Source organism: Rhinolophus hipposideros, assembly GCF_964194185.1.
Source record: "Rhinolophus hipposideros genome assembly, chromosome: 7".
NCBI classification, from domain to species: Eukaryota; Metazoa; Chordata; class Mammalia; order Chiroptera; family Rhinolophidae; genus Rhinolophus; species Rhinolophus hipposideros.
Window position 1 is genome coordinate 21,546,193 of NC_138053.1, and position 26,811 is coordinate 21,573,003.

General features: G+C 33.2%; 1 protein-coding gene across 2 annotated transcripts in view; it reads right to left on the reverse strand.

Annotated features, from left to right (window-relative positions):
- The window catches only part of COMMD10 (COMM domain containing 10), a 151,475-nt gene that overhangs the window by 119,309 nt on the left and 5,355 nt on the right, over positions 1-26,811 (reverse strand). For both annotated transcript variants that reach the window (XM_081054351.1, XM_081054352.1), the window contains exons 3-5: positions 23,811-23,921; positions 22,209-22,364; positions 1,386-1,496 (exon numbers count right to left, since the gene is read on the reverse strand). In XM_081054351.1, the coding sequence (XP_080910477.1) occupies positions 1,386-1,496; positions 22,209-22,364; positions 23,811-23,921 (378 nt within the window). The remainder of the gene's footprint in view (positions 1-1,385; positions 1,497-22,208; positions 22,365-23,810; positions 23,922-26,811) is intronic.

The following is a 26,811-nucleotide window of genomic DNA, read 5'->3' on the forward strand; positions in this document are numbered from 1 at the left end:
ATTTCATCAGGAATGACAGCTTTGGTTTAAAACAAAGAGATATTTATTCGTTAGCCAAGAAAGTTTTATTGATGACTATAGAGATGGCAGCAGCCAGCGTTTATTGAGCATTTACCATGATCTAGGCATTAGGCTAAGCACTTTACATACACTGGATATTTAATCTTCATAACAACCCTGTGAGACAGATAATACTATGCCCATTTTACAGATGAAAAAACTGACACTGATAAAAATTAAGTAACTCACTCGAGGTTACACTTCTATTAAATTGCAGAGCATATATATCAGTCAGTTTGACTCTTAACCACCAAGTTTATATTATTATACTTTCTGGTGAAAATGTATGAAATGAAATATTTTTGAAACACTGAAATAAATTAACGAATTATGCATAAAAGACCCAACCCAATTGCCTAAAATTTTGTAGACGTGTAACCTGGGCTAGGCACTGGTCCCAGATAAAGAAGACAGAAATGTGTCTGATACAATAAATAGTGAAAATGCTAATGAAAAGTCACAATATTCCCATCCTTCAATGTCCATGATAAATAACAGCATTTCTTCCATTATTCTCTGATCACATCCATCCATAGTCATCTCTCCTTCCTCAGATCTTCCTACCTTGTTCTCACCTCCATTTTATTTGTCTTAAAGTGAGACAAAGTCTCATTTGTTTAGAGGAAATAAGGTTACTCCCCCTTCTCTATCTTAAAAAGATAATCAATTACATTCTAAAAATATAAAAAATAGCTCTCATTGATTTCTGAAATATGCATTTCTCTATATGCTACAGTAAGAAAAACTATTCCATAAAACACTTTAACTTTTGGTAACACGTTCAAGTTTTCTGAAACTAATACTAAAGGAGAAATCACCACACAGTATAAAACTAATCCAAAATTCTATTTTACAAGAGCTGGGATTTAAACACATGCACGCACATAATACAAACACACAAACACAAATCATGTCATCTTCATATTCCAGGCACTGGCTGGACAACAACAATATTCCCTCTACCATATGTATTCAGCTTAAAACACAAAACACTCAGGAATACCCACAAATGTCTAAAGCATTAAAACCATAATTTTATATGGCTACTACCATTTTTTTCCATTGCAGAATTTAAAAGAAGACATTATGTTCCTGAAGGAAAGGCACCTTGCAAGACAAGCTATTTCTTCAAATAAATAGCAAAGTGATATGTAACTTCCTACTCAAAACTTGTCAAAAATAAAGACCTGTCAACTTGTTAATCATTGTTTAATTTTAATTGAATTGTGTTTAAATTTTCAATCCTGAGAGCAAAGACCCTTCTAACAATAAAGTACAAGAAATAGTAAAAAAATACATCATTTCAATGAGCTACCATTGCTTACCTTTGCATCTTCGTTGCTCACGCCTAGCTGTAACACGGCCTGGGGAGATTTTAATTTTGCTTGAGCAGAGTGAGCCATCTGAAGGTTAAGTTGCCATCCTACTGTCTCTAGCTATAAAAGACAAGTACAAATTAGAATCAGATGATACGGGAGGAAAAAAATAGTCAACTTCAAACAAATCTCCATTCAGCTGGTATGAACATGGAGAGCCTGGACTTCGTGGAAATTCGATTCGGGAGCTCCTTTATCTGACACACTCTGCAAATTCTTCTTTTAGGCTCATTAGGTGTCTGTCAAATTCAACAGTAAAAGTGGCCTTTAAATACACTCTGTTCTAAAAATAAAAGTACTAAGACTAAGCAATAATGCACATTAAGAGACTCAGTGGTTTTTAAATAGTACATTACTATTTTAAAATAGTATATTTTAAAGCCAATGATTTTTAAATAGTTATAAATTTTAACTAGTAAATAGCATATGTTGATGATAATCACTTTAATGACCTTCCATTATCTTTCAAAACTCTTTGCATAGGTAGAACACAGGTAAGACGTTTTTTTTTTTTTAATTTAGAGGGATATTGAAGTGCCCAGGTGGTAGAGGTTCACACATTTAGATACAGTTAGTGAGACTGGAATAGAGCCAGGCAACGAATGGAGACCTACTAGTGAGCAGGTGTTACCCAATAGACTATCATGTTTTCCAAAGTACTCTAACTTACTATGGTGCCCAGTTATGACAGGAACTAATTAGAACATTTCCTTTAAATTTATTAATTAACACAACGCAAAATTTAATCAGGTAAGGCAAAAATAGTAAAGACAGACTAACGTAGCATAAATGTAGTCTTATTGAACCTGACAGATTATTGGTTTCTTCAATCTCAGAACTATGAGTGTAAAATTTTATATATTTCCAGTAAATCTCAAGTATCAATACTTAGGGAAGTTTTGTGAAATGCAATTGTCATACGCCTCTGACAACATGACCCTAATAAGTGATTTAGTAAAACTACCTAAGCTGCAGTGGCAAGAATGGCAGCCTCACAACAATTTTTACTTAACCAGAATACTAATTGCTAACTTGAAAGCCTGTTCAACAGCTAGAATCACAGCAGTGACTCAAAGCCAAATTGGAAAGAGAGCAATGGAAGTATTATCTATTTGAGAGAGGATGTGATGAGAAAATAAAGATACAGTTCCGTTCTCTCTGGCACTGAACCTTTTACAAGTTATGGGTAAGAAGGGGGAAAATGTTGCAGAGACATAATCCATAATGCCGCAAGGAAAAAAATCAATGTAATAGTGCTGATCTTTAATACTGATTACAGTAAGCATAGTCACATTCAATAGATCCTCCAATGAAACAAGAAAAAACATATCATAACCAATTTGATACACATCACTATCTTAATTGAAAAGCAACTTCTAGGCGTTCATGTGGACCTATAACTGTTTTGATCTCATTTAACTGAGCTTATCCCTGTCCTTTAAGCACTTAAAATAAATGAGGAAGATAAATATTAAGTGAATAAATTAAGCATACCCCATTGTGGTCAGGCCCTTGCATAAATTAATGCATGCTTAGTCACTGCATAGAGGTGGTGTGGGAGAATTAAAAAGACAACTAAACATAAAGCTTATATTCTGGTTCATGCTTAGGCTGTCACTCACTAGCTATGTGACCCTGTTTAAGTCACAATCTTTTAAGCTCTCAATTTCCTCATATAAAAGAGAAATAAATCTATCTGAACCATCTACTTTTCTGAATTATTGGTAATATCAAATAAGAAAATGCATATGCATATTTAAAGTGTTTTGGAAACCACAAAGCATTATAAATATAATGCTTTTTATAAATATAAGGCATTTGGATTATCTAATTTTTTCTGTCTTTTCAGTATAATAGGTACTCTATATCTATTGAATTAAATTGAAATGAATCAAAAACACTCACAAGGGAAGGTAATTTTGAAACGAGTCATGACTGAAAAAAAGTTTGAGGTTGGCTTTCTTAAATTCCAGAGCCTTTTCTATTGAATTTTGTGATTTAAAAAATATTTGTCCCAAGGCCACATAAAAGAGTAATTTAAAAAGTAAATCACATTGTTAAGCTCATATGTAGGTATATGCACATATACACATCCACACATAAAATTTCATAGGAAATGATCAGTACACAGAAACCTTAAATGAAGAGGAAATATAGAAAGGGGTAACTAGAATTATAAGAAAATACTTTACAGTTACATAAAACAATAAGAAAAACAAACTCTTTTCAGTGAAACTGGGAGACGAAACCAACACTACTTGGATAACTACTGTTATTATCCCCATTTTACAGATTAAAAATGTAAAATGTAAACAATTAGTGAATCAGAGTAAAGAGTATATGGAGGTTCCTTATGTTAATATTGCAACTTTTCTCTAAGTTTGAAATTATATCAAAATCAAAAGTCACAAGAAATCGATTCAAGTAAGAATCATCAATGGATATTAAATCTAAGTGGTGAAAGTTTGACTTGGAACACATAGTCATAAAGTGTCTACCCACAATTGCTTTTTAGTTACAAAAGTATAATTATGCAGTGGAGAAAATAAACAGCATCTTAACTAATGTATCAAAATTAACATCACCAAAACGGGGCAAATGGACATCATGTGCCTCTAGGTGTGATATCCTGTGAAGACCACAACATCCCTTATATAGCTTTCTAGCCAAAATATCATAACCTAAATTTGATCACAAAGAAACAACAGAAAAACAGAAATGGAGAAATATCATATAAAATAAGTGGCATGTACACGTCAAAAACGTCAACGTCCTAAAAGACAAAGAAAAGCTGAGGAAAGAAGTACAGCTGAACCTTGAACAATGCTGAGAGGATGAGGGCATCATTGTTCAGTTGAAAAATGCACATGTAACTTTTGACTCCCCAAAAACTTAACTAATAGCCTACTGTTGACCGAAAGCTTTACCAATAACATAAACAGTCAAAGAACACATATTTTGTATGTTATGTGTATAATATTACATACCATATTCTTACAGTAAAGTGAGTTAAAGAAAAGAAAAAGTTATTAAGAATATAAGAAAGAGCAATATATTTACAGTATTTATTGAAAAAAAATCTAAGTATAAGTGGACCCGTGTAGCTCAAATCCATGTTGTTCAAGGGTCAGCTGTAATTCGTAACGTTGCTTAGAACATGTGACTTGCCAGGTCTATAACAGGCATTGACAATATAAATATGAATAAGGCAAAGCCGCATTGCCAAGGTGAAAATGTCACAGTATACTATTTAATTATTCCCCTGAGACTCATAACTGAGAAACAGATATGATAGACATCGATATTTTAATTATATATGAAACAACAATGTCTAATGGAGAATTTTTACTTAGCTAAACTATATTTGCTTCTATTTAAAATAAAATTCTGTCCTGTGTAGATCAGACATTTGCACATTAAAATACTAGGAACCATTTTAACATAATTTGTTTTGTTATTTCATATTAAAATTTACATCTGAGGGTCAAACTGAAAGCTTTTCCTCTAAGATCAAGACTAACACAAGGAGGCCCAGTCTCACCACTTTTATTCAACACAGTATTGGAGCTCCTGGCTAGAGCCATTAAGCAAGAAGGAGAAATAAAAGGCATCCAAATCAGGAAGGAAGGAGTAAAACTGTCGCTATTTGCAGATGGCATGATATTATATACAGAAAACCCTAAAGACTCCACCAAAAACCTCATGGACCTAATAAACACATTCAGTAAAGTTGCAGGATACAAAAATCCATAAACAGAAATCTACTGGGTTTCTATAACACAATAACTATCAGAAACAGAAAATAAGAACAATCCCATTTACAATTACACCAAAAAAGAATAAAATACCTAGAAATAAATTTAGCCAACGAGGTAAAAGACCTGTACACCGAAAACTATAAGACACCGATGAAAGAAATTGAAGGACACAAATAAGTGGAAAGATATACTATGCTTATAGATAAGAAGTAACATCGTTAAAATGTCCATATTACCCAAAGCAATCTACAAATTGAACGCAATCCCTATCAAAATTACAATGGTATTTTTCACAGAAACAGATTTGAAAATGGGCAGAAGATCTAATAGACATTTTTCCAAAGAAGACATACAGATGGCTACTAAGTACCATGTTTCCCAGAAAATAAGACCTAGCCGGACAATCAGCTCTAATGTGTCTTTTGGAGCAAAAATTAATATAAGACCTGGTATTATATTATATTATTACATTATATTATACTATATTATATTAATATTATATAAGACCCGTCATTATATTATATTATAGTATATTAAAGACCCGGTCTTATATTATACTAAAATAAGACCGGGTCTTATATTAATGTTTGCTCCAAAAGATGCATTATAGCTGATTGTCCGGCTAGGTCTTATTTTCAGGGAACTACAGTACATGAAAAGGTGTTCAACATCAATAATCATCAGGGAAATGCAAATCAAAACCACATTAAGATACCACCTCTTGTTAGAATGGCTATTATCAAAATGACAAGAATAACAAGTATTGGCACAGATGTGGAGAAAAGGGAACCCTCATGTGCTGTTGGTGGGAATGTAAATTGGTGCAGTCACTGTCGAAAACAGCATGGAAATTCCTCAAAGATGTAAAAATAGGACTACGATATGATCCAGCAATTCCATTTCTGGGTATTTATCCAAAGGATAAATGAAAACACTAACTTAAAAAGATATCTGTACCCCATGTTCATTGCAACATTATTTACAATAGCCAAGACATGGAAGCAAACTAAGCATCTATCAATGAATAAGTGGATAAAGAAAATGTGATATATATAATGGAATATTATTCAGCCACCAAAAAAAAGAAGGAAATCTTGCCATTTGCAACATCATGGATTGAGGGCATTATGCGAAGTGAAACAAGTCAGACAGAGAAAGACAAATTCAATATGATCTCACTTACATGTGGAATCTTGAAAGGAAGGAAGGAAGGAAAGAAAGAAGGAAGGAAGGAAATAAGGAAGAAAGAGACCTTAGATACATAGGTGGTTGCCAGTAAGGGGGGGGGGGCGGTGGAGATGAGTGGAATAGATAGAGTTGGTCAAACGTACAAACTTCCAGTTATAAAATAAATAAGTCCTAGAGATACAATGGACAGCATGGTAACTATAATTAATAATACTGTATTGTATATTTCAAAGTTCCTAAGAGAGTAAATCTTAAAAGCTCTCATCATATGAAAAAAACCTCGTAACCATGTGTGATGACAGATGTTAACTAGACCTATTTTGGTGTATACCACTTTGCAGTATACTCAAATATTAAATCATTATGTTGTACATCTGAAATTAATATAACATTATATGTCAATTATATATGAATGTTTAAAAATGACACAACTACATGCTATACAGAAAGAAAAACTTCGACTATAATGAAATCGTTTGGAAGTAATATAACAGAGAAGGATATATCGTAAATGTTAATCAAAACAAAGCAGGGAGGGCTACAAAATTACCAAAGATAAAGGATATTAAATAACAATAAAAGATCAATCCATCAATAAGACAAAGCAGGGCTAAGTGTCCTAATGTATATGACCAAACAACAAAGCTGCAAAATATGTAAAGCAAAAATTGATGGAACTGAAAAAAGTAGACAAACCCATCACTACAGTTAGAGACTTCAACACCTGCTTCTCAACAACTGATAAAATAACTAGACAGAAAATCAGCAAAGATATAGAAGAATTTAATATCATATCATCGTTACCAAAGAATCTAATTGATATTTACAGAACACTTCACTCAACAACAGAATACACATTCTTTTCAAGCACCCACAGAACAAATACCAAAACAGATCATATCCTGGGCCATAAAACACAGCTTAACAAATAAAAATATTGAAATCATACAGAGTATGTTCTCTGACCATAATGGTACCAAACTAAAAATCAATAAGAGAGAGATAACAGGGAACTCTCCAAACACTTGGAAACTAAACAACATACTTTCAAATAATCCATAAGTCAAAAAGGAAGTCTCAAGGAAAATAAAAAAAATACATTAAACTAATTGAAAATGAAAACACAGTGTATTAAAATTTGTGGGATACAGCTAAATCAATGTTGAGAGAAAAATTTAAACCACCAAGTGCTTAAATTTGAAAAGAAAAAAAATATCAAATCAGTAATTCAAGAACTTCAAGAACCACAGGCAAAAAGCTTAACCTCAACCAACTGACAAATCTTACACAAAAGTTAACAGAGATCCTCGACATGAATAAAATTTTTATTAAAAACAAACAACTAAGCAAGGAGTTCTTAAATGACTTAGGGCAAGGGAAAGAGTTCTTAGGCTTGACACCAAAAGCAAAATCCGTAACAAGAAAAATTGATAAATTTGTTTTCAGCAAAATGAAAAAAATTTTGCTTCCCAAAATCCCCTATCAAGCTACAGATTGGGGAGAAATATTTGCAAACCATATATCTGAAAGGATCAGTATCTAAAACATACAAAGAATTCTTAAAACTCAGCAGAAAATAACAAATAATACAATTAGAAAATGTGCAGAAGACATAAAGAGACATGTCACTGAAGAGAACATCTATAGAGATGTCAAATACTCACAAGAAAAAAATGTCAACATCATTAGTTATCTGGGAAATGCAAATTAAAACTATAATGAGAGAGATCACTACTAACCTATCAGAACAGTTAAAATAAAAAATAGTGACAACTCCAAAGGCTGGCAAGGATTTAGAAGAAGTGGATCCTTTATGCATTGTTAATGGGAATGCAAAATAATATGATCACTCTGGAAAACAGTCTGGTAGTTTCTTATAAAACTAAACATTCAGCTACCACATATCCCTGTAATTACACTCCTCAGCATTTATTCTAGAGAAGTAAAACCCTATGCTCATGCAAAAACCTCTACACAAATGTCTATAACAACTTTACTTGTAATAGTCAAACACTGGAAACAACTCAGATGTCTGTCAAAGGTTGACTGTTTAAGCAATCTCTTTTATACATATATATCATGGAATACAATTGAGCAATAGAAGGAATTAATAACTGCTAATACATATTAACAACTAGAGTGAATCTTTAGAGAATTTTGATGAGTGAAAAAACATCAATTCCAGAACATTACATACCATATGATTCTATTTACTTAACATTTCTTGAAATCATAGAAATTCTAGAAAATTATAAATGGAGAAGAGATTAGTGGTTGTCTGAGGTGCATGAGGTGGCCATAAAAGAGCACTGAGTGTGGCTATAAAAGGGTAACGTGACCTTGTATCCTGACTGTATCAACGTCAGTGTCCCGGGTGTGACACTGCACTATAGTTAAGCGCAATGTTACCATTGGGGGAAACTGGACAAGGGTCCTTAAGATCTTCCTATAGTATTTCCTACAATTGCATGGAAATCTATAATCATCTCCAAAGGCTCATTCATTTAAAAGGGAAGGAGCATGAAGAAGAGGAGAAAGACTAATACATGAAAATAATTACGGAAAATTGGCTAAATTCATTCTTAGATAAATGGCTGTGGCATTTAAAGCAAACCTACTCCTCTAAAAGGTCCCTATAATTTTAGTTCGCTTTTCTATATTCTTTGTTTCCTAAAATTACACATTTAGAATGAAGCATGAGATAAGAACTTTCTCTAAATCTTTCACACAGGGGAAAAGGACATTTTTCAATTTGATGTAATCTGCTTAATAAGATTAGCTTTCTTAAGCATTTCTCATTATAAACTTGTATCACTGAGAAAGCAATACCTGCTGGGAAAATCAATTTATTAATGTATGAGATCATACTTATGATACCTTAATAATGGCATATGTATCTATATATATATGTGTGTGTGTAATTAAATCTTTGTTTAAAATAATAGATTCAGAGTAATTTTACATTTGTCTAAAATACAGAAGTTTCCATTATTTCCATTATAATGTACAGAGATTAATTTCCTCAGCAATCTTTGTACAGAGTTTGCCAAAGGCCATAAAACAACACCACCAATTTAGGAGTACATGTCATTGGAAACATTCTATATACCAGTCAACAATAAGAGCACAAATGATACCTCAGTTTTTTTTATCTTTATTGCTTTGGAAAATGCTGTAGAATGTGAAGAAGGTACTTATAAATAGCTCAAACAGGTTCATTAATCAAATCAGCAAAATTTTAAACAGTTTGTTATTTGGAGGCCCTCCAGGGATCCTAAATTTCTCATTTTTAAGCTGGCAGTACACAACTTTACAAAGTTGCATTCTAAAAAATGGAGTTGTTTGGAACTTAGGACAAATTTGCAAATAGAATAACATTATAAATGGCGATTAAATTACCAATTAATGTAATAGAAAAGATGCAAGTGGTTCCCTACTTTTGTCCTAACCAAAGGATTATCGAAAACTCAAAACATAATAAAAGTTCCACCATACAATGGATAAAAACAAATAATATCTTGGTATTATCTTCAATTTCCAGCATTTCATATGTGTGGTTTTCTTAAATATTATATACAGCAAGTCCTTAAATAATTTTGTTTCATTCAATGTCATTTCATTATAAGGTTGATAAGAAAAAAAAATCAATTTCTCACCAGGGCCACTTTCTGTGCGGAATTTGCACATTCTTCCCATGTCTGCATGAGTTTTCTCTGAGAGCTCCAGATTCCTCCCACATCCCAAAGATGTGCTCATTAGGTTAACTGGAATGTCTAAATAGTCCCAGCATGAACAACTGTAGGAGTGTGTGGGAGTGAGTGTGCCCTAGGACAGAAGGGTGCTCTCTCCAGGGTTGGTTCCCACCTTGTGCCCTGAGCTGCTGGAATACGCTCTGGAGTCCTGTGACTCTGATCTGGAATAAGCATGTTGGAAAATAATTATCTGACTGTTTTGATTAAGCTTTCTTAAATGTTATGTATAGCTCACATTTATTTCAATGTTTAATATTAGAAGTGTTGTGAGTCTTTATTTAGAAGTTTGGTGATATTTTTGTGACCAGAAATATACCACAAGAACTGAACTCTTGTTTATATCAATTAGCCTGTAATACAATTGGTTTCATTATATGTTGTTTTGCTTACAGTAAGTTTCCAAGAACCTATCAATGATTTTAAGTAAAGACTTACTGTACATAGATATCAGCCTTAATGCAACAAACATCCAGTTAGAGAAAAAGCCTGGTGCTTTCAAGATACCAATGATTCCTGTCTTTATGCAAATTCCATTAAGTTTATGAAACCTACACTTATCAGTACAGACTTTCATCCTAGTTTTCTATTCATTTTAAATAACAATGGCAAAATAATATAAAGACTGGCCTGTGTAAATGGAAAACTAAAAAGAGCTACAATTGAAATGGAAAAACTATAAGAACAGTTTCAAGAAGAATGATCCAAAGATCACTTTATTTTTAATGTTATAATTGAGATGACTATTATATATCCAATGAGATTATCAAGTAGGCAGACCTAGGTTAGAGAAAAACAATTTTATTCAAAATAGTATTGAAACCATCAATCCCAGATGAGATTGCCAGGGAAGTACAAAACAAAAAAAAGAAGGACCAAGGACTGAGTTCTGGCACAATGCAAAATTTAGAGGTTGTGAAAATGAGGAGAAAGTAGCAAATGTGGCTAAACAAAGCAGCCAGAATGGAGAAAAACCAGAAGAGTATGGATCTAACTTTTATACATTTTAGATGCTGGGGACATAAAAATGAATAAACTTGTAATCTCTGCCCTAAAAGATCCAAGTCTAGTAACAAAGACCAACGTACAAAACCAACTGTGATATAATGTACCATCATGTATGTAGAAAATCCTAAGTAATCTGCAAAATAACTACTAAAATTAATGGATGATTTTAGGAAAGTTATGGTGCACAAGATCAATATGAAAAATCAATAGTATTTCAATATACTAGAAACAAACAACTGGAAAATATCAAAAATGCACTTCCATTTATAGTAGCAACCAAAATCATGCCAATACGGATGTTGAAGTCTGTTCAGAATGCTATAACAAAACGCCATAAACTGCATGGCTTAATAATAACAAACATTTATTTCTCACAGACCTGGAGGCTGGAAGTCCGAGATCAGGGAGCCAGCGTGACCAGGCAAGGGCACTATTCCAGGTTGCAGACTTCTCCTTGTGTTCTCACATGGCAGAAGAGGGAGGGCGACGGAGCTCTGTGGGCCTCTTTTAGAAGGGCACTAATCCCATGCATGAGGGCTCTGCCCTCATGACCCAGACACCTCCCAAAGGCCCCACCTCCTACTACCATCACCTTGGAGGTTAGATTTCAACATGTGAATTCTGGAGAGACACAAACATTCAGTCTGACCTAGGGATAACTGGAACAAAATTTGTGCAAATCCTGGTCATTGAAAAACTACAATCTGTACTGGAAAGAAATAAAGAAGAAATCAATAAATGAAGATACAGTTTATGAATTTAAAGGCATAGTATTATTAAGATGCCAGTTCTTCCAAAAGTGATTTACAGATTTAGAGCAATCTAATGAAATTCCCACCAGACATTTTTATAGAAACTGACAAGTTGATTCTAAAATTTAAATGGAAATGCAAATGACCTAAAAAAGTGCAAGCAATTTTTTTAAAAAGTTGGAGAAGCTACACTACCTAACTTCAAGATTTATCATAAAGGTACAGCAATAAAAAAAATGTGGCATTGGCAAAAGGACAGAGAAGTAAAGGCCCATCAGTTGGCTCCTGCCGGGTAAATGATGCTGGAACTACTAGATACCTATACATAAACAAAATGAACAAACAACCCCTACCTAACACAAAACTCCAAATGCATCACAGACCTACATGTAAGTGCTAAAACCATCAAACTTCTAGACAAATGGGATAGGTAAAGATTTTAGATAGACTATTAAAATCATGAACCATTTAAAAAATTATAAATTGGACTTGATCAAAATTAAAAATTCTACTATTCAAAAGTCACCATTAATAAAAAGAAAAGGTAAATCACAGGCTGATAAAATATTTATAATACATAACCTGATAAAAGACTTGTATCCAAACTATATAGAGTTCCTACCACTCAATAATAATAAGACAAAGAAATGTATACAGAAATGGGCAAAGATTTAAACAGATAACTCACAAAAATACATACAAATGGCCAATAAACACACAAAATGATGTTGACCATCCTTCTGTTCAATATCCTTACACCTATTAAAATAGCCAAAATTTAAAAGACTGGCAAATACCAAATGCAGGACAGGGTGCAAAGAAATTGCTGATAAACGGAAAATCATTTGGTAGTTTCTTATAAAGTTAAAGATACACCTACCCTACGACCCTGTCAATACATCCCTAGGTATTATCCAAGAGAAATTAAAATACATATCCATACAAAGATGTGTACATGAATGTTAACAAATTTATTCAAAACAGCCCAAAACTAGAAGTAGCCCAAATATTCATCAACATTTTGTGAGTGGATTAACAAATTATGGCATATCCATATGATAGAATACTACCCTGCAACAAAAAATAACGTGCAACAACAGGGATGAACCTCAAAATCATGCTCAGTGGAAGAAGCCTGATGGAAAATTCATTCCATTTCTACAAAATCCAAGAAAATGCAATCTATACTGACAGACAGCAGATCAGTGGTTTCCTGGGCCAGGGTTCGGGGAGGAAGGGACTGCCAAGGGGCAAGAGGAAACTTTTCAGGGTAGTGAAAATGCTCTGTATCTTGATTACGGTAGTGATCTCACAGGTACACAGCTATCAAAATTCATCAAACTGTACAATTTTAAAGGCTACAGATTACATTATGTGAATTATAATTTGATAACATTATTTTTTAAACGATACAATATACCAAAGGCTGTAACAAAAGAATGCATGCATAGATGCAAAGGGAGAACATCTTCAGCTGCTTGTTATTAAACACCTGCTTTGCCATAGTCATTGGCAAAAACAGAAGGCAATAAGCCTCCACGGACCAAGCCCACTACTACTTGCCTCGTAGAGAAAGAATCCTCTACACTGTGACATATGTAAGTACACATGACAATGTCAAGATCTCAGAAATGACCATTATACATTATGGAGTCCGTATGACATAGATGTAATATGTATCACACCTGTGTAATATGTATCACATAATACATATTACATATAGCACACAGATGCAATTAGGTAAACTTGAAGCAATATCGGAGTTATCCTGCACCCAGGAAACTGCCTCCCTCCACAAAGCATACTGTACAAATCACATTGCACAGGGCTACACGTTAGTCATTCTCCAGAGGACACCACAAATCCCAAAGTGACTGAACCAATGCCCTTCTTTAATGTTGCTATTATACAAATCATAAGAGGTACAAATGCTTTATTACAAATATCACAATTTGGATACTGCCTAACTTATACCCTTAAGTTTAGATGCCACAAAAGTCAACCTAGTCTCACTACTAGGGTGGCATGGAACTTAATTATACTCCTTGACCCACAATCTTGGCCAAAATACCTCATCATGGTCTCCATATCCAAGTTGTAAGGTGTTGAGGGAAAACATCAATGAACATCCTTCAATTTATTTGCCACCTCTGCATACCAAGAATACATGAAGATGACAGGACAAGTTTGAGGACACTGAAATGTAATTCAACTAATGTTCTCACAATTGGCAACACTCTGAAAAAGTACATCAACGTTATTTAGCAAGTGCACATCTTTGAATACTATGACATAATAAGAGTAATTTTGCTAACAGCACAGTTCTTTGGCATTAGTAAAATGTTTATTTAATTTGTTAATGGCTCCGGTTTTCGCCAATTATTTATGAAGTAGAGAATACATTCCTGTTTCAAATAAGATTGATTAAGGGTCTCTTAGATCTGAAGCTCTTTAAATTGATTGCTGCATCAATAGCTAATGAAGCCACCTATTTTTCCTGGAGAAGTTCTGTTTCAAGCTAAAGCAACTATCTCTATATTCCTACTTTTAAAGAGGAAAACTGTAAATGATTGAATCTAGTATTCCACACAAACTCAAAAAGTCTTGAAATAGATGAACCACAAAAGGCTTAAAGTGCAACCAAAATGAAAACACACACACAAAAAACTAGGAGATACAAAATATAATTCACACCCTCCTTTCTTTATTGTTCTTTTCTCTAATAAATACAAATATCTCTCTTTACAAGAATACCTAACAGACTGAACTTCAAATAGTACAATTTGTAAAGCATGGTTATTGTGCATTTATTCATTCAACAACTACCGTGTTTCCCCGAAAATAAGACAGACAATCAGCTCTAATGCGTCTTTGGGAGCAAAAATTAACATAAGACCTGGTATTATATTATAATATTATATCATATTATATTATATTATACCCGGTCTTATAGTAATTTTTGCTCCAAAAGATGCATTAGAGCTGACTGTGTGGCTAGGTTTTATTTTTGGGGAAACAGTATTTACTGTGAACCCACTATTACCCAAGGGCCATTTAAAGTAGTGAACAAAACACATAAAAAATCCTACCCTTGCGGAGCTTATAGTTTAGTAATAGAGATATACAATAAAAAAAAAAAAACACATAGTGGGCCAGATAATAAATGTTATGGAGAAAAACAAAGTAAGAAAGTACCACAGAGGTGATGGCACTTTTCATCATGATACTCAGGGCAAAGCTCACTGATCAATGTGACATTAGAACAAACAGTGGAAGAGGAGAAGGAAGCCAGCCATAGGAAGATCCAGGAGAAGACCTTTTGAGGTAGAGATTAGAGGCATCCAAACTGAGCTAGAAAGAGGATGTTAAGAGGTGCAGCTCAAGAGGATAGGCAGTGGACGGAGGGATTATAAATTATGTAGGGCCTTAAAGGCAATTGTAAGAACTTTGACTTCTATTGTAAGTAACATGGAAAGCCTCTAGTGGATTTGGAGCAGAGCAGGAATACAATAAGATTTAACAATTTAAAAGAATCACTTTTAGCGTTCCTAATCTGACAATAGTAGGAAGTGATTTAATTATAGTATCCTCCTTGCCAATAAAAATTATAACTTCTAGACAAATATTTTAAAAATAGTCATTTGAAGGCACTGGAGAATGACTACATTCTCCAGACAGGGAATTCGACTCTTAAAAGAAGGGACCCCACGCAAGGTGAGAGAGATTCACATTTACATGACTTCTCCCAATCCACGAAGTATGGGATTGCTAAAACTCAAATAGAGAGCCTCAGATTTGATTTAAGGAGTCAACAATCCTGTTCCTGGATATTTGCCCAAGGGAAATAAAAACATATGTCCACAAAAAGACTTGTACACAATGTTCATAGCAGTCTTATAATAGCCAGAAACTGGAAACAACCCAAATATCCATCAGCAAGAGTATGGATAAGTAAATTGTGATATTTTCATACAATGGAATACTACTCAGCAACAAAAGAATTACTGATACAAGAAACAACATAAATGAATCCAAAAAAGCATGCTTAGAGTTAACATGTTTCCCTGAAAATAAGACCAGGTCTTATATCAATTTTTGCTCCAAAAGACGCATTAGGGCTTATGTTCAGGGGACATCATCCTGAAAAATCGTGCTTGGGCTTCTTTTCCAGTTAGGTCTTATTTTCGGGGAAACATGGTACTAGCCAGAAACATTTATTTGAGTCCATTTATATTAAGACCGAGAACAGACAAAACCAATCTATGGTGATGGAAAGTGAGGATGAAGGTAGAGGAAACTGAAACTGAACACTTTTCAGATCATGAAAATTTTCTGTTTTGTAATGGATTAATGGATTAAATGGGTGTATATTCTGAAACTCATCAAACTGAATGCTTAAAACTTTTGCGTTTACTGCAGGTAAACTATAGTTCAATAAAAAGTAATAAATAAATATAGCAGTGTTTAAACCTCAAAAGCATTTATATTCAGTTAATTCTAGCACATGGAAAAATTGTCTTTTACTTAATTCATAATATGCTAATAACTAAAGTAACAAAAGAGGCAGAAATCTGAGTGTATATGGAAATAATTACAATAAAATGCCTTTCCTATAGATGCAGAAGATAATATTAAGAAACATTTAAATCTTGAAGTGGCACTCAAACAAGTATTCATAGTTATATACTGTTTCAAGATTTAACTGCAAGAAGTATACTTTTTCTGTGCCCTTTATAATAAGCCATTCATCGATCCTTACAATTCCGAAAAAAGAAACAAGGAGATCAAAGAAAAAAATAAAGCAAAAGAACACCATAAGTTTTTAAAATAGCAAATCCAAATTTCTAATTTCTTATACTCTATATAAAATACAGGTATATAACAATTAGTGAGGCAAACAATTAGTTGTTACACTTAACAATCACATATATCTTATTACAATGACTTAAAAGGGAATGTTTGGTTTAATAATTTTTTTTATTTTTCGATTACAGTTGACATACAATGTTATATTACTTTTAGGTGTACAACATAGTGATTAGACATATAACTTACAATGTGATCACCCCAATAAATTTAGTACCCATCAGACACCATCCAGTTATTATAATATTATTCACTATATTCCTTATGCAATACTTTACATACCTATGACTATTTTGTAACTACTAATTTGTACTTCATAATCCCTTCCCCCTTTTCACCCATCCCCCAAAACCACTCCCCATCTGGCAACCCTCAAAATGTTCACTGTATTTATGAATGTGTTTCTGTTTTATTAATCTTGTTCTTTAGATTTCACATATAAGTAAAAGTATATGGCATTTGTCTTTCTCTGTCTGACTTACTCCACTTAGCATAATACCCTCTAGGTCCATCCCTATAGTTACAGATGGCAAAATTTCATTCTTTTTATGGCTGAATAATATTCCATTGTATACACATACTAACTACCTCTTCTTTTTCTGTTCATCCACTGATGGACATCCAGGTTGCCTCCACATCTTGGCTATTGTAAATAATGCTGCAATGAACATACGATTGTACATATCAATGTGAAGTAGTAATTTTGGGTTTCTTTCGCTAAATACACAGAAGTGGGATTACTAGGTCTTTCTTTGACTCCTGTTATAGCCTTTGTTTTAAAGTCTACTTTGTCTGGGATTAGTACTGCTGCCCCAGCTTTTCGTTTTGTTTTGTTTCCATTTTCATGAAATACCTTTTTCCATCCGTTTACTTTTAGTGTATGTATCTTTCGATCTGAAGTGAGTCTCTTGTAGGCAGCATATGTCAGGGTCTTGTTTTCTTATCCATTCAGCCACCCTATGTCATTTGATTGGATCATTTAATCTATTTACATTTAAAGTAATTGTTCATATAGATATGGAGTTATTGCCATTTTATTATTCATAGTTGTATCTTTTTTCTTCTTCTTCTTAAACATTTCTGGTATACTGGTTTAGTGGTGATTAACTCATTTAGCTTTTTTTTGTCCTAGAAGCTCTTTATCTGTCCTTCAATTCTAAATGATAGCTTTGCTGGGTAGAGAAATCTTGGTTGTAGGTCTTATATTTTCATCACTTTGAATATTTCCTGCCAGTCCATTCTGGTCTGTAAAGTTTCTGTTGAGAAATCAGTTGACAGTCTTGTGGGAGCTCCCTTTTAGGTAACTGCTTTTTTTCTTGCTGCTTTTAAGATTCTCTTTGTCCTTAACCTTTGACATTTGAATTATGTGTCTTGGTGTGGGTCTCTTTGGGTTCATCTTGTTTGGGACTCCCTGCCCTTCATGGGCTTGTATGTCTATTTCCTTCACCAGGTTAGGGAAGTTTTCTGTCATTATTTCTTCAAATTGGTTTTCAATTTCTTGCTCTCTCTCTTTTATTCTGGTACCTTACAATGTGAATGTTGGTATATTTGACGTCCCAGAGCCCCTTAAGTTATCCTCATTATTTTGGATTTTTTTTCCTTTTTGTTTTTCTGATTGGGTGTTTTCTGCTGCTTTACCTTCTAAATCGCTCATTCAATCCTCTGCTTCATCTAAGCTACTATTGATTCCCTCTAATGTATTCTTTACTTCGGTTACTGCATCCTTAATTTCTGACTGGCTCTTTTTTATGTTTTCTATCTCCATTTTTATGTTTCCTATCTCTTTGCTGAAGTTCCCACGATAAGCTATCACTAAGATTAATTTTTGAATCTACCTCTTACTTCTTAGATCTAAATAACAGAAGATGAAAAGAGGTGTTTTTAAAAATTGAATTAAAAGTAAGTACCTTTTGATTTTTAACTTATTTTTAATTGAATCTGACTCTGAATTTAGAATTATTACCCACAGATGTTCCACTGTAAGCACCACCCAGACAGTTCATGTGAGTGAGCCCCTAATTTCCATAAAACAATAGTCAGTCATTGCAAATATACCTGTCGTTCATTATATAAAAAGTCACTGCCATATATTTTGTTACAATTTAAATGACACAACCTATGTTCACACATGACTATTTTAGTCACCATATATACCCTAAATAGTTAATCAGGGTAAAATAGGAAGATAACATGACAGCTAACAGAAGTAGCATGATAAAAAAAAAAACAAGGCTTAAGAGATATATTTGATTCCCATCTCAGCTTCACCATGACCACTTGGCTTAACAAGGTAAAGTTATACTTTCTGAAGTTTTATTTCCTTCCTTTTCAAAGATATAAAACATACATACACACAACCATGTAAATTACCCTTCATAATGCCTGACAAAAGATTCTGCAGGTAACAGCTAGGTGGTAGTATAATACAATGGCTTAAAAGTGTGACTACTTCTGTCAAATCCCAACTCTGCCACTAACAACTGCATGACCCTGGACCAATCATTTAATCTCTCTAAGCCTCAATTTTATTTTAAAAATAAACCAGAACTATTACTGATTTTTATGAGATATAAAGCACTTAGTAGAGTAGTTGGTCAACAATACACATGAAATGTTTGCTATTATTATATTATCTTAATTTAGCATTAATAGCATTAAAATAATGTGTTAGGTATCCTCTCATATACTCTGAATTGGCAAAAAATAATTTCCAGCATTCTCATGGGACCAGTGTGCAATTAATCATGTTCTTCTAACTTCTTTTTTGCATATTTTTATATGACATCTGATTAAACCACTTTTTAAACAAAAGTTAATGTAATGCAACATAGTATGGAGAAGAAATATTACTTTAAAAAAGAAACGATCATCCGGAAGATGATTGAAAAATTACTTACTATTGGGAGAAGAAAAAGAAGTACTTTTAATTGTACAAGTATACTGTACTTGTATAAATGCAAGAAAAATGGACTCTATAAAATAGAAGACAATTACAAATTGAGAACAGGCAAATATTAAAAGGCAAGTGGAGTTGTTTTGTTTTTTGCTTTTGTCTCTTTTTTTAATGGAGATGGTTGAAAGAAGAATTTCATGGACACAAAATGGAAAACTTACAATCTGTACAGGATGTAGGAAAAAGAAATTGAAATGAAAAATAAAGCAGTGATGTGAAGGACTCTTGAGAGCTTTCAGGATGCAAACTTACAAAAAAAAAGAAAGAAAGAAAAGGACAGTGATGAAAATAACAAGTGAGCATTTTCTAAAAATCTACAGCTAACATCCTATTTAATGACAGACTGCTTTCTCTCTAAAACCGGGAACAAGGCAGGATGCTTCGAATTTACCACTCCTATTCAACATAAATAATATTAGAAGTCCTAGTTTGTGCAATAAAGCAAGAAAAACAAATAAAAGATTAAAAGACTGGAAGGGAAGAAATAAAACTGTCTCTACTCATGGACAATGACTGTCTACAAAAAAACAAAATAACAAGGAATCCACACAAAAAATGCTATAACTAATTAATGAGTTTACCAAAGTCATAGAATACAAGATCAATATACTAAAATCAATTGTGTTTTTATATACTAGCAATAAACAATTAGAAACCAACATTTTAAAAATAGTACCATTTACAGCAACTCCAAAACAAACAAAATACTTACGTATAAATCTAACAAAATATGTGCAAGACCCATAAGAATGAAAAACTCTGACTTAAATCAAAGACAATATAAATAAATGGAAAGATATACTCAATACTGTTAAAAAGTCATTTCTCTACAAAGTGATCTATAAATTAAACATGATCTCAATCAAAATCCCAGCAGGATTTTTTACAGATATAGCAAATTTACATGAAAGGCAAAACAAAACAAAACAAAAACCCCCAGGATAACAAAAACTGATGAGAAAGAACAAAGCAGACTCATACTACCTGGTTTTAAGATTTGCTACAAAGCTTATACAGCTACGGTAATTAAGGCAGTGTGATACTGGCATAAAGACAGACAAATAGATCAATGGAACCAAATAGAGAGTCCAGAAAAAGACCAACACAAGTATATCAAATGATTTTGACAAAAGGACAAAGACAGTTCAGTAACAAAATGATGTTAACAACAAATTATGCTGGGACAAATGAACATCCATATACAGAGTAAAAGAATTTGACCTGCACGGTATGCCTTATACAAAATTACCTCAAAATGGATCTTAGACCTAAATATAAACCATAAACCTATAAAACACTTAGAAAGAAACAAAAGAGAAAATCTTTGTGACATAATATTAGGCTACAAATTCTTAGTTACAAAACGAAAGCAGGATCGATAAAAGACAAAAAACTGATAAATCAAACTTCATCAAAATTAAATGCTTTTGCTCAACAAGACATTGTTAAGAAAATGAAAAGAAAAGCTGTGGATTAGATGAAAACACGTGCAAATCACATATCTGACAAAGGACTTATATCTAGATTATATAAAGAATTTACAAAACTCAAATAGAAAACACCCTCCACACACTATTAACAACCAAAAACGAAAAAAACAACAACATGCATTTGTATATGCTGGTATTTATACTTGTAATTGTCCCTTATATTATTATAATGGGACTTTTATCTGTAATAATGTGCAAATATCGTTAGGCAAAAGATTTGAACAGACACTTCACCAAAGGAGATATATGAATGGCAAATAAGTACATGAAAAGATCATCAACCTAATTTGTTATTAGGGAAATGCAAATCAAAAACACAAGATATCAGTACAAACCTAATAGAATGGCTTTAAAGAAAACAACTGGCAATACCAAGTTCAAACAAGGATTTGGATCTACTAGATTCACACATAATGCTGATGAAATGCAAAATAATACCTATCCTTCACAAATTCTTCCAGAAAATATAAAAGGAGTGGGGAATACTTTCCAACTCATTTTACAAAGCCAGTATTACCTTGATACCAGCAAAGGTATCACAAGAAAACTAGAGAGCAATATTCCTCATGAACATAGATGGAAAAATGTTTACCAAATTATTTGCAAGTCAAATCCAGCAACACATAAAAAGGATTACATACCATGACCAACTTAGATTTAACCCAGGAATACAAAGTTGGTGGAAAACCTGAAAATCAATTATGCAACACAACATATTAACAGAAAAAGGAGCAAAATCCATATGGTTATCTTAACCTCCATTAAGAGTGACTATAGGCAACGAAAGAGCTTTGCGACATTGTTGTTACTTTATATTTTCCCAAAAATGTCCATTTTGGTCACTATTGGTTATCCAACAGATATTGACCACCTATTGCACACAAGGCATCCTGCTGGGCACTAATACAATGATACAGAAACAAACATTATCAACTTAAAAACTCTTCAGGTATAATAATCTATGCCATACATTACTGAAAAATCACTTTGGTATAACATATCCTGTACCTTGTGGGGAGCGAGACTCCTCTGCCTGAATTTTTCGACCGTTTCTTGGCCCATAGAAGACCATGCACTGACAAATGCTTCTGCTTTGTCTTGTCCGAGATGAATGTTCTCTAACTGCTGCTGCAAAGCTGCTGGCTTCACGTTGTGATATACTGCCTAGTAAAGAGAAAAAAAACATAACATATCTCTCTAATACTCGTAGAGACCTTGATCTATAATCAAACACAAAATTGTTTTTAAATGATTTAAATCAAAAGAATAGTTTATATTTCTACTGCAGCAGAAATTTTTTATTATTTCACAAATAATATACCATTCCAAGGGCTGAAAGATTTAGCATTAAATGGCCTAAATTATTTGGGCTACACTGTTTGTTTTGCTTGTAGTTTAAGTCATCTTAAATCCACCTAACAGAAAAATGTCTTTGTTTTAGCCAAATAAATGGTATCCTAATTAAAATTTCATTTCCTTATATCACTTAATTATTTCAAAGAAGTGCACAACACTTTTCTCGACTAACAAAATTTTTCCAAGAAGCACGTTCTCCAAACTATCTACCATCTACCAACTTCTGAGGTAACATATAACAAAAATTTATAAAATTTTTAACAGTGATATTTGTTCCATTTTTTACCTTATTCTGGAACAATAGTCTCATACACTCCATGCTGTTCTGTCCTATTCGATTATCCTTTTCTTCTACTGAAGGCCCGCTGAGGATAGTCACCTTTATGATCTATAAGCTGTATGAGGCCGTATGTACTAGATGCCTGGCAGCTTATCATTTTAACAGTATCTGTTCACTAGAATGATCATGAAGTTACACAGCACTATTTAAAATTGTATTGCACAAGTATTCTATTAACCAACAGGAATTTATTGAGCATCTATTTTAAACCCAGCAATATGTTACGTTTATGTAAGATGTACACACACAAAAAGTTCCTGGCCTCTGGTGAAGAAGACATAACTGACACCTGTGAAATAGACAAAGACTAACACTGTGGTCTACTGTGATGAGCCAAGGATGAAAGGAATCCAAATAAGAGGAAGACTGCAAGTAAGGGGTCAAGGCTGCAGGGGGAGAAGATGTGACCTAAGATGGGACCTTGTACAATAAACTGAATTGTGATGAAAAGAAAAGATGCAGAAGGGCAGCTCAGTAGGAAGAAACAATATGACAAAAGGTCCCTTGACAACTACTTCTTTTCTAAATGTTTTATTTATCATTTTGGTCAAATAAATCCCCCAAAATTATTTATTAAAATTTTTAAATAAAGTGTGTTCATTTTTCCAAATTATTATACCATGTAACAATGAATTAAAATACTTCATAACTGTCTCAAGTCAATAAAGTCTTGATTCATATTGCCAAATGCTTTACTCACGCTATTCAACGTTAAGATTATTTCATAGAATGCAATGCCATGGGGGAAAAAATGATACAGTCAAATATTTTTTTACTGCATTAAAATTTTTTATTAGAATATATTCATAGCTTCTATGTGCATACTTTAAAAAAATATAATGCTACAGATATCATAGCAATACAAACATGTTGTAAACAAACCATGATTAGGAAGTTTGGGGCAATAAAAGTACCTGTTCTAAAATGAATGATATTGTTTCAAGAACTAGGTGAAGATCTTGTTTCTCTAGAGAAAATGCAGCTTGAAGTTTTTCTTCCTCTTCTTCACTGAAACTGTTCTCAGCCTACAACACGAAAAGCAATCTATTAGTGCACATTCAGGTAATCAAAACTCAGATACTTGACAGAATGCCCACTTATTCACATACGGAATGAGAATTTGAAAGAAAAAGTGAATCCATGGTGAAACTGATCTGTTTATAAATTTCAGTATCTCAAAATCATACTACAGTTCAGTCTCGGGATCTTGCCAAATAAAGTTCATTTTCAAAAGACAGTATTTTAAGTTCTATGATTTATAGGAGGTGGAAAAATAACAGAAAATACCATAACAAATGGCCTTTAGGGAAAAAAAACAAGAAGGTTAAACCTCAAAATGTTAATAATAATTAACAGTAATTTCCATCCTCACTCATTCAAAAATATTTACTGAGCATCCATTATGTGCTACTAGACAGTTCATGTTCTCAGGTATACTATACTCGAGTTAAAACGACACATAAAAACAAATAATTATTCAAATAATTTCCATTTTGATGAGTTCTGCAAAAGTATAGGTGATTGTAAGAGTATACAAGTATGTAAAGCAGGAAATTGTCCTTTTTATAATTTCAATATTTTCCAAAACTTAAACATTACACAATTACTTTTATAAGCAATATATGATAATAGAAAGGAAATAGCCATTTGAGTATAACCTCTGACTAGTATCCTTTCTTTCATTTCCAAAATAATCTCCTCGATCTAAAGATACTAGTTTATCAAGTATGAAAAATGTACACTACTAAAACAGCTCTTAAATAAAAATACATTTTGCACACATACTAAAAACAACATTCTCTACTGTTGCCGGTCCCCAATATGGAGAAGCTTCAGAAGTTCCATGAGTCCCTGCCTTGACAGTTTAGGATGATGAACAACTACAAAGTTATTCAATCGAAGCTGCATTAGAACTCAAACTGGCATATTTTTGGTTTTTTGGAGGCTAGTCACGAGAACTCCCAGTCCCTACTGTTTTTTGACTGAGAAAAGAATGAATCCAATTTGGCCAAAATGCCAAGTACTTTACTTACCTTAACAGCAATGTTTTGATTTGAAAGTCCCAGAATTTCTGACTATCATACATCTTTTTGATATAATGAGCTACAGTACCAGATTTTATAATATGAAAAATATAACAGTATGACTTATGTATAATTACTGAACCACATGTTGTATTAAATTCAATACCATGTATCCCCGAAAATAAGACCTAACTGTACAATCAGCTCTAATGCACCTTTTGGAGCAAACATTAACGTAAGACCCGATCTTATTTTACCATAATATAAGACCCGGTCTTGTATAAGACCAACTTGGAAATTATTTTAATTTTTTGCTTCAAAAGACACATTAGAGCTGATTGTCCAGCTAGGTCTTATTTTCAGGGAAACACAGTAGTTATTTACAATTTAATTTCCAAGTTGTTCAGTCTGAATCCTTTTCATATAAACCAAAATAAGCTGTTTTGACAAAATAAAAATAAAGACTGAGCATGTAGAAAAATAAACTTCAGTGTCCCCAATGTGTAAAAGGAAGTAAGATTTTTAAGAGAGAGAGAACAACAAAAGAGGCATTCTCAAGATCTTAAATGGCATTACGTTAATAAAGAGGTTCCGAGTGAAGGGAGATAAGGGAATATTTATATCCCCCCAGTCCCTGGTACATCAGGCATGAACCCTTAAAATAAAGAGGAGCTTAAAATGAGTGAGCAGAACAGCATTTGGAGAATATAGCGACAAAACAAAGTTTCAAACACATATTCCACATCTTGCTACAAAAATGACCCTGGGTAGATATATTAATTGTAAGTTCCAATATTAAATGTAAGTTCTTCTATTTGCTTTCAAACAGCAGCAGTTTAACTTCTTTCTACCAACAGCAACCCACACATATTTGGGAGTTAAAGAGAAGGTAAAGGAGATATATTATTTCTTAGAAATCCTCTCAATGGGAGAAAATTAAGGCCCAGGTTTATAAAATTAGAGAGTATCCAAGAAACATAAATTTTAAAATGGACAGTGAGATGTTAATTTTTTCTATATTAAAAGAGAATATGCCTTAAACACATATAAATAGGCAGAAAGGAAAAACAACACTTAAAAAGAATAAGGTAGTACTATTAATAACATGAATTTGACATGGAAAGATCTCTGATAAAAGTGAGTGAAAAGGTAAGTAGGAGGGCAGATATACACTGTGATACCACATATAAAAACACACAGACAAACACATTTCTACATGGATGTGCATGCATTACGTGTGTGCACATCTGTATTTACTAATCCATAGAAAAAGATGTGGAAAGATAAAAACCAAAGTGATAATGAAGTCTACTTCTAGGGAGATGTAGTGGTTTGATGATTCTGTAAATTCTTTAACACTCCTCCCTTCAAAAGATGGAGCCTAATTTCTTTTCCCTTGAATGTGAACCAAACCTGGTAACTTACTTCTAACAAGTAGAATATAATGAAAATGAAACTATGCAATATCGAACACTAGGTCTTAAGAAGGACAGCACCTGCCTCTCTAGGATCACTCTTTCTGGAAGATGCCAACATCCATGTCCAGAGGAAAGACTTGTGTGGCAAGGAACTGATGCCTCCAACCAACTGCTGCCACCAGCTCGCCATATTGGAAGGAAATCCTTCAATCCCAGTCAAACTATCAGATAACAGCAGCCCCAACCAACAGTTGACAGCAACTTCATGAGAAACCCCAAGCCGGAACCATCCAGCCAAGCAACTCCTAAATTCTTGACCTACAGCAACTGTGAGAGATATTTATTGTCGTTTTAAAGTGCTAAATTTTGGGATAATTTGTAGTTCAGTTGTAAACTAACACAGGAGAGAATTAAGATGGAAGGAGGAGCAAGAGTTAACCAAGGGGGCATTTCAGTCTGTCCACACAGTTCAA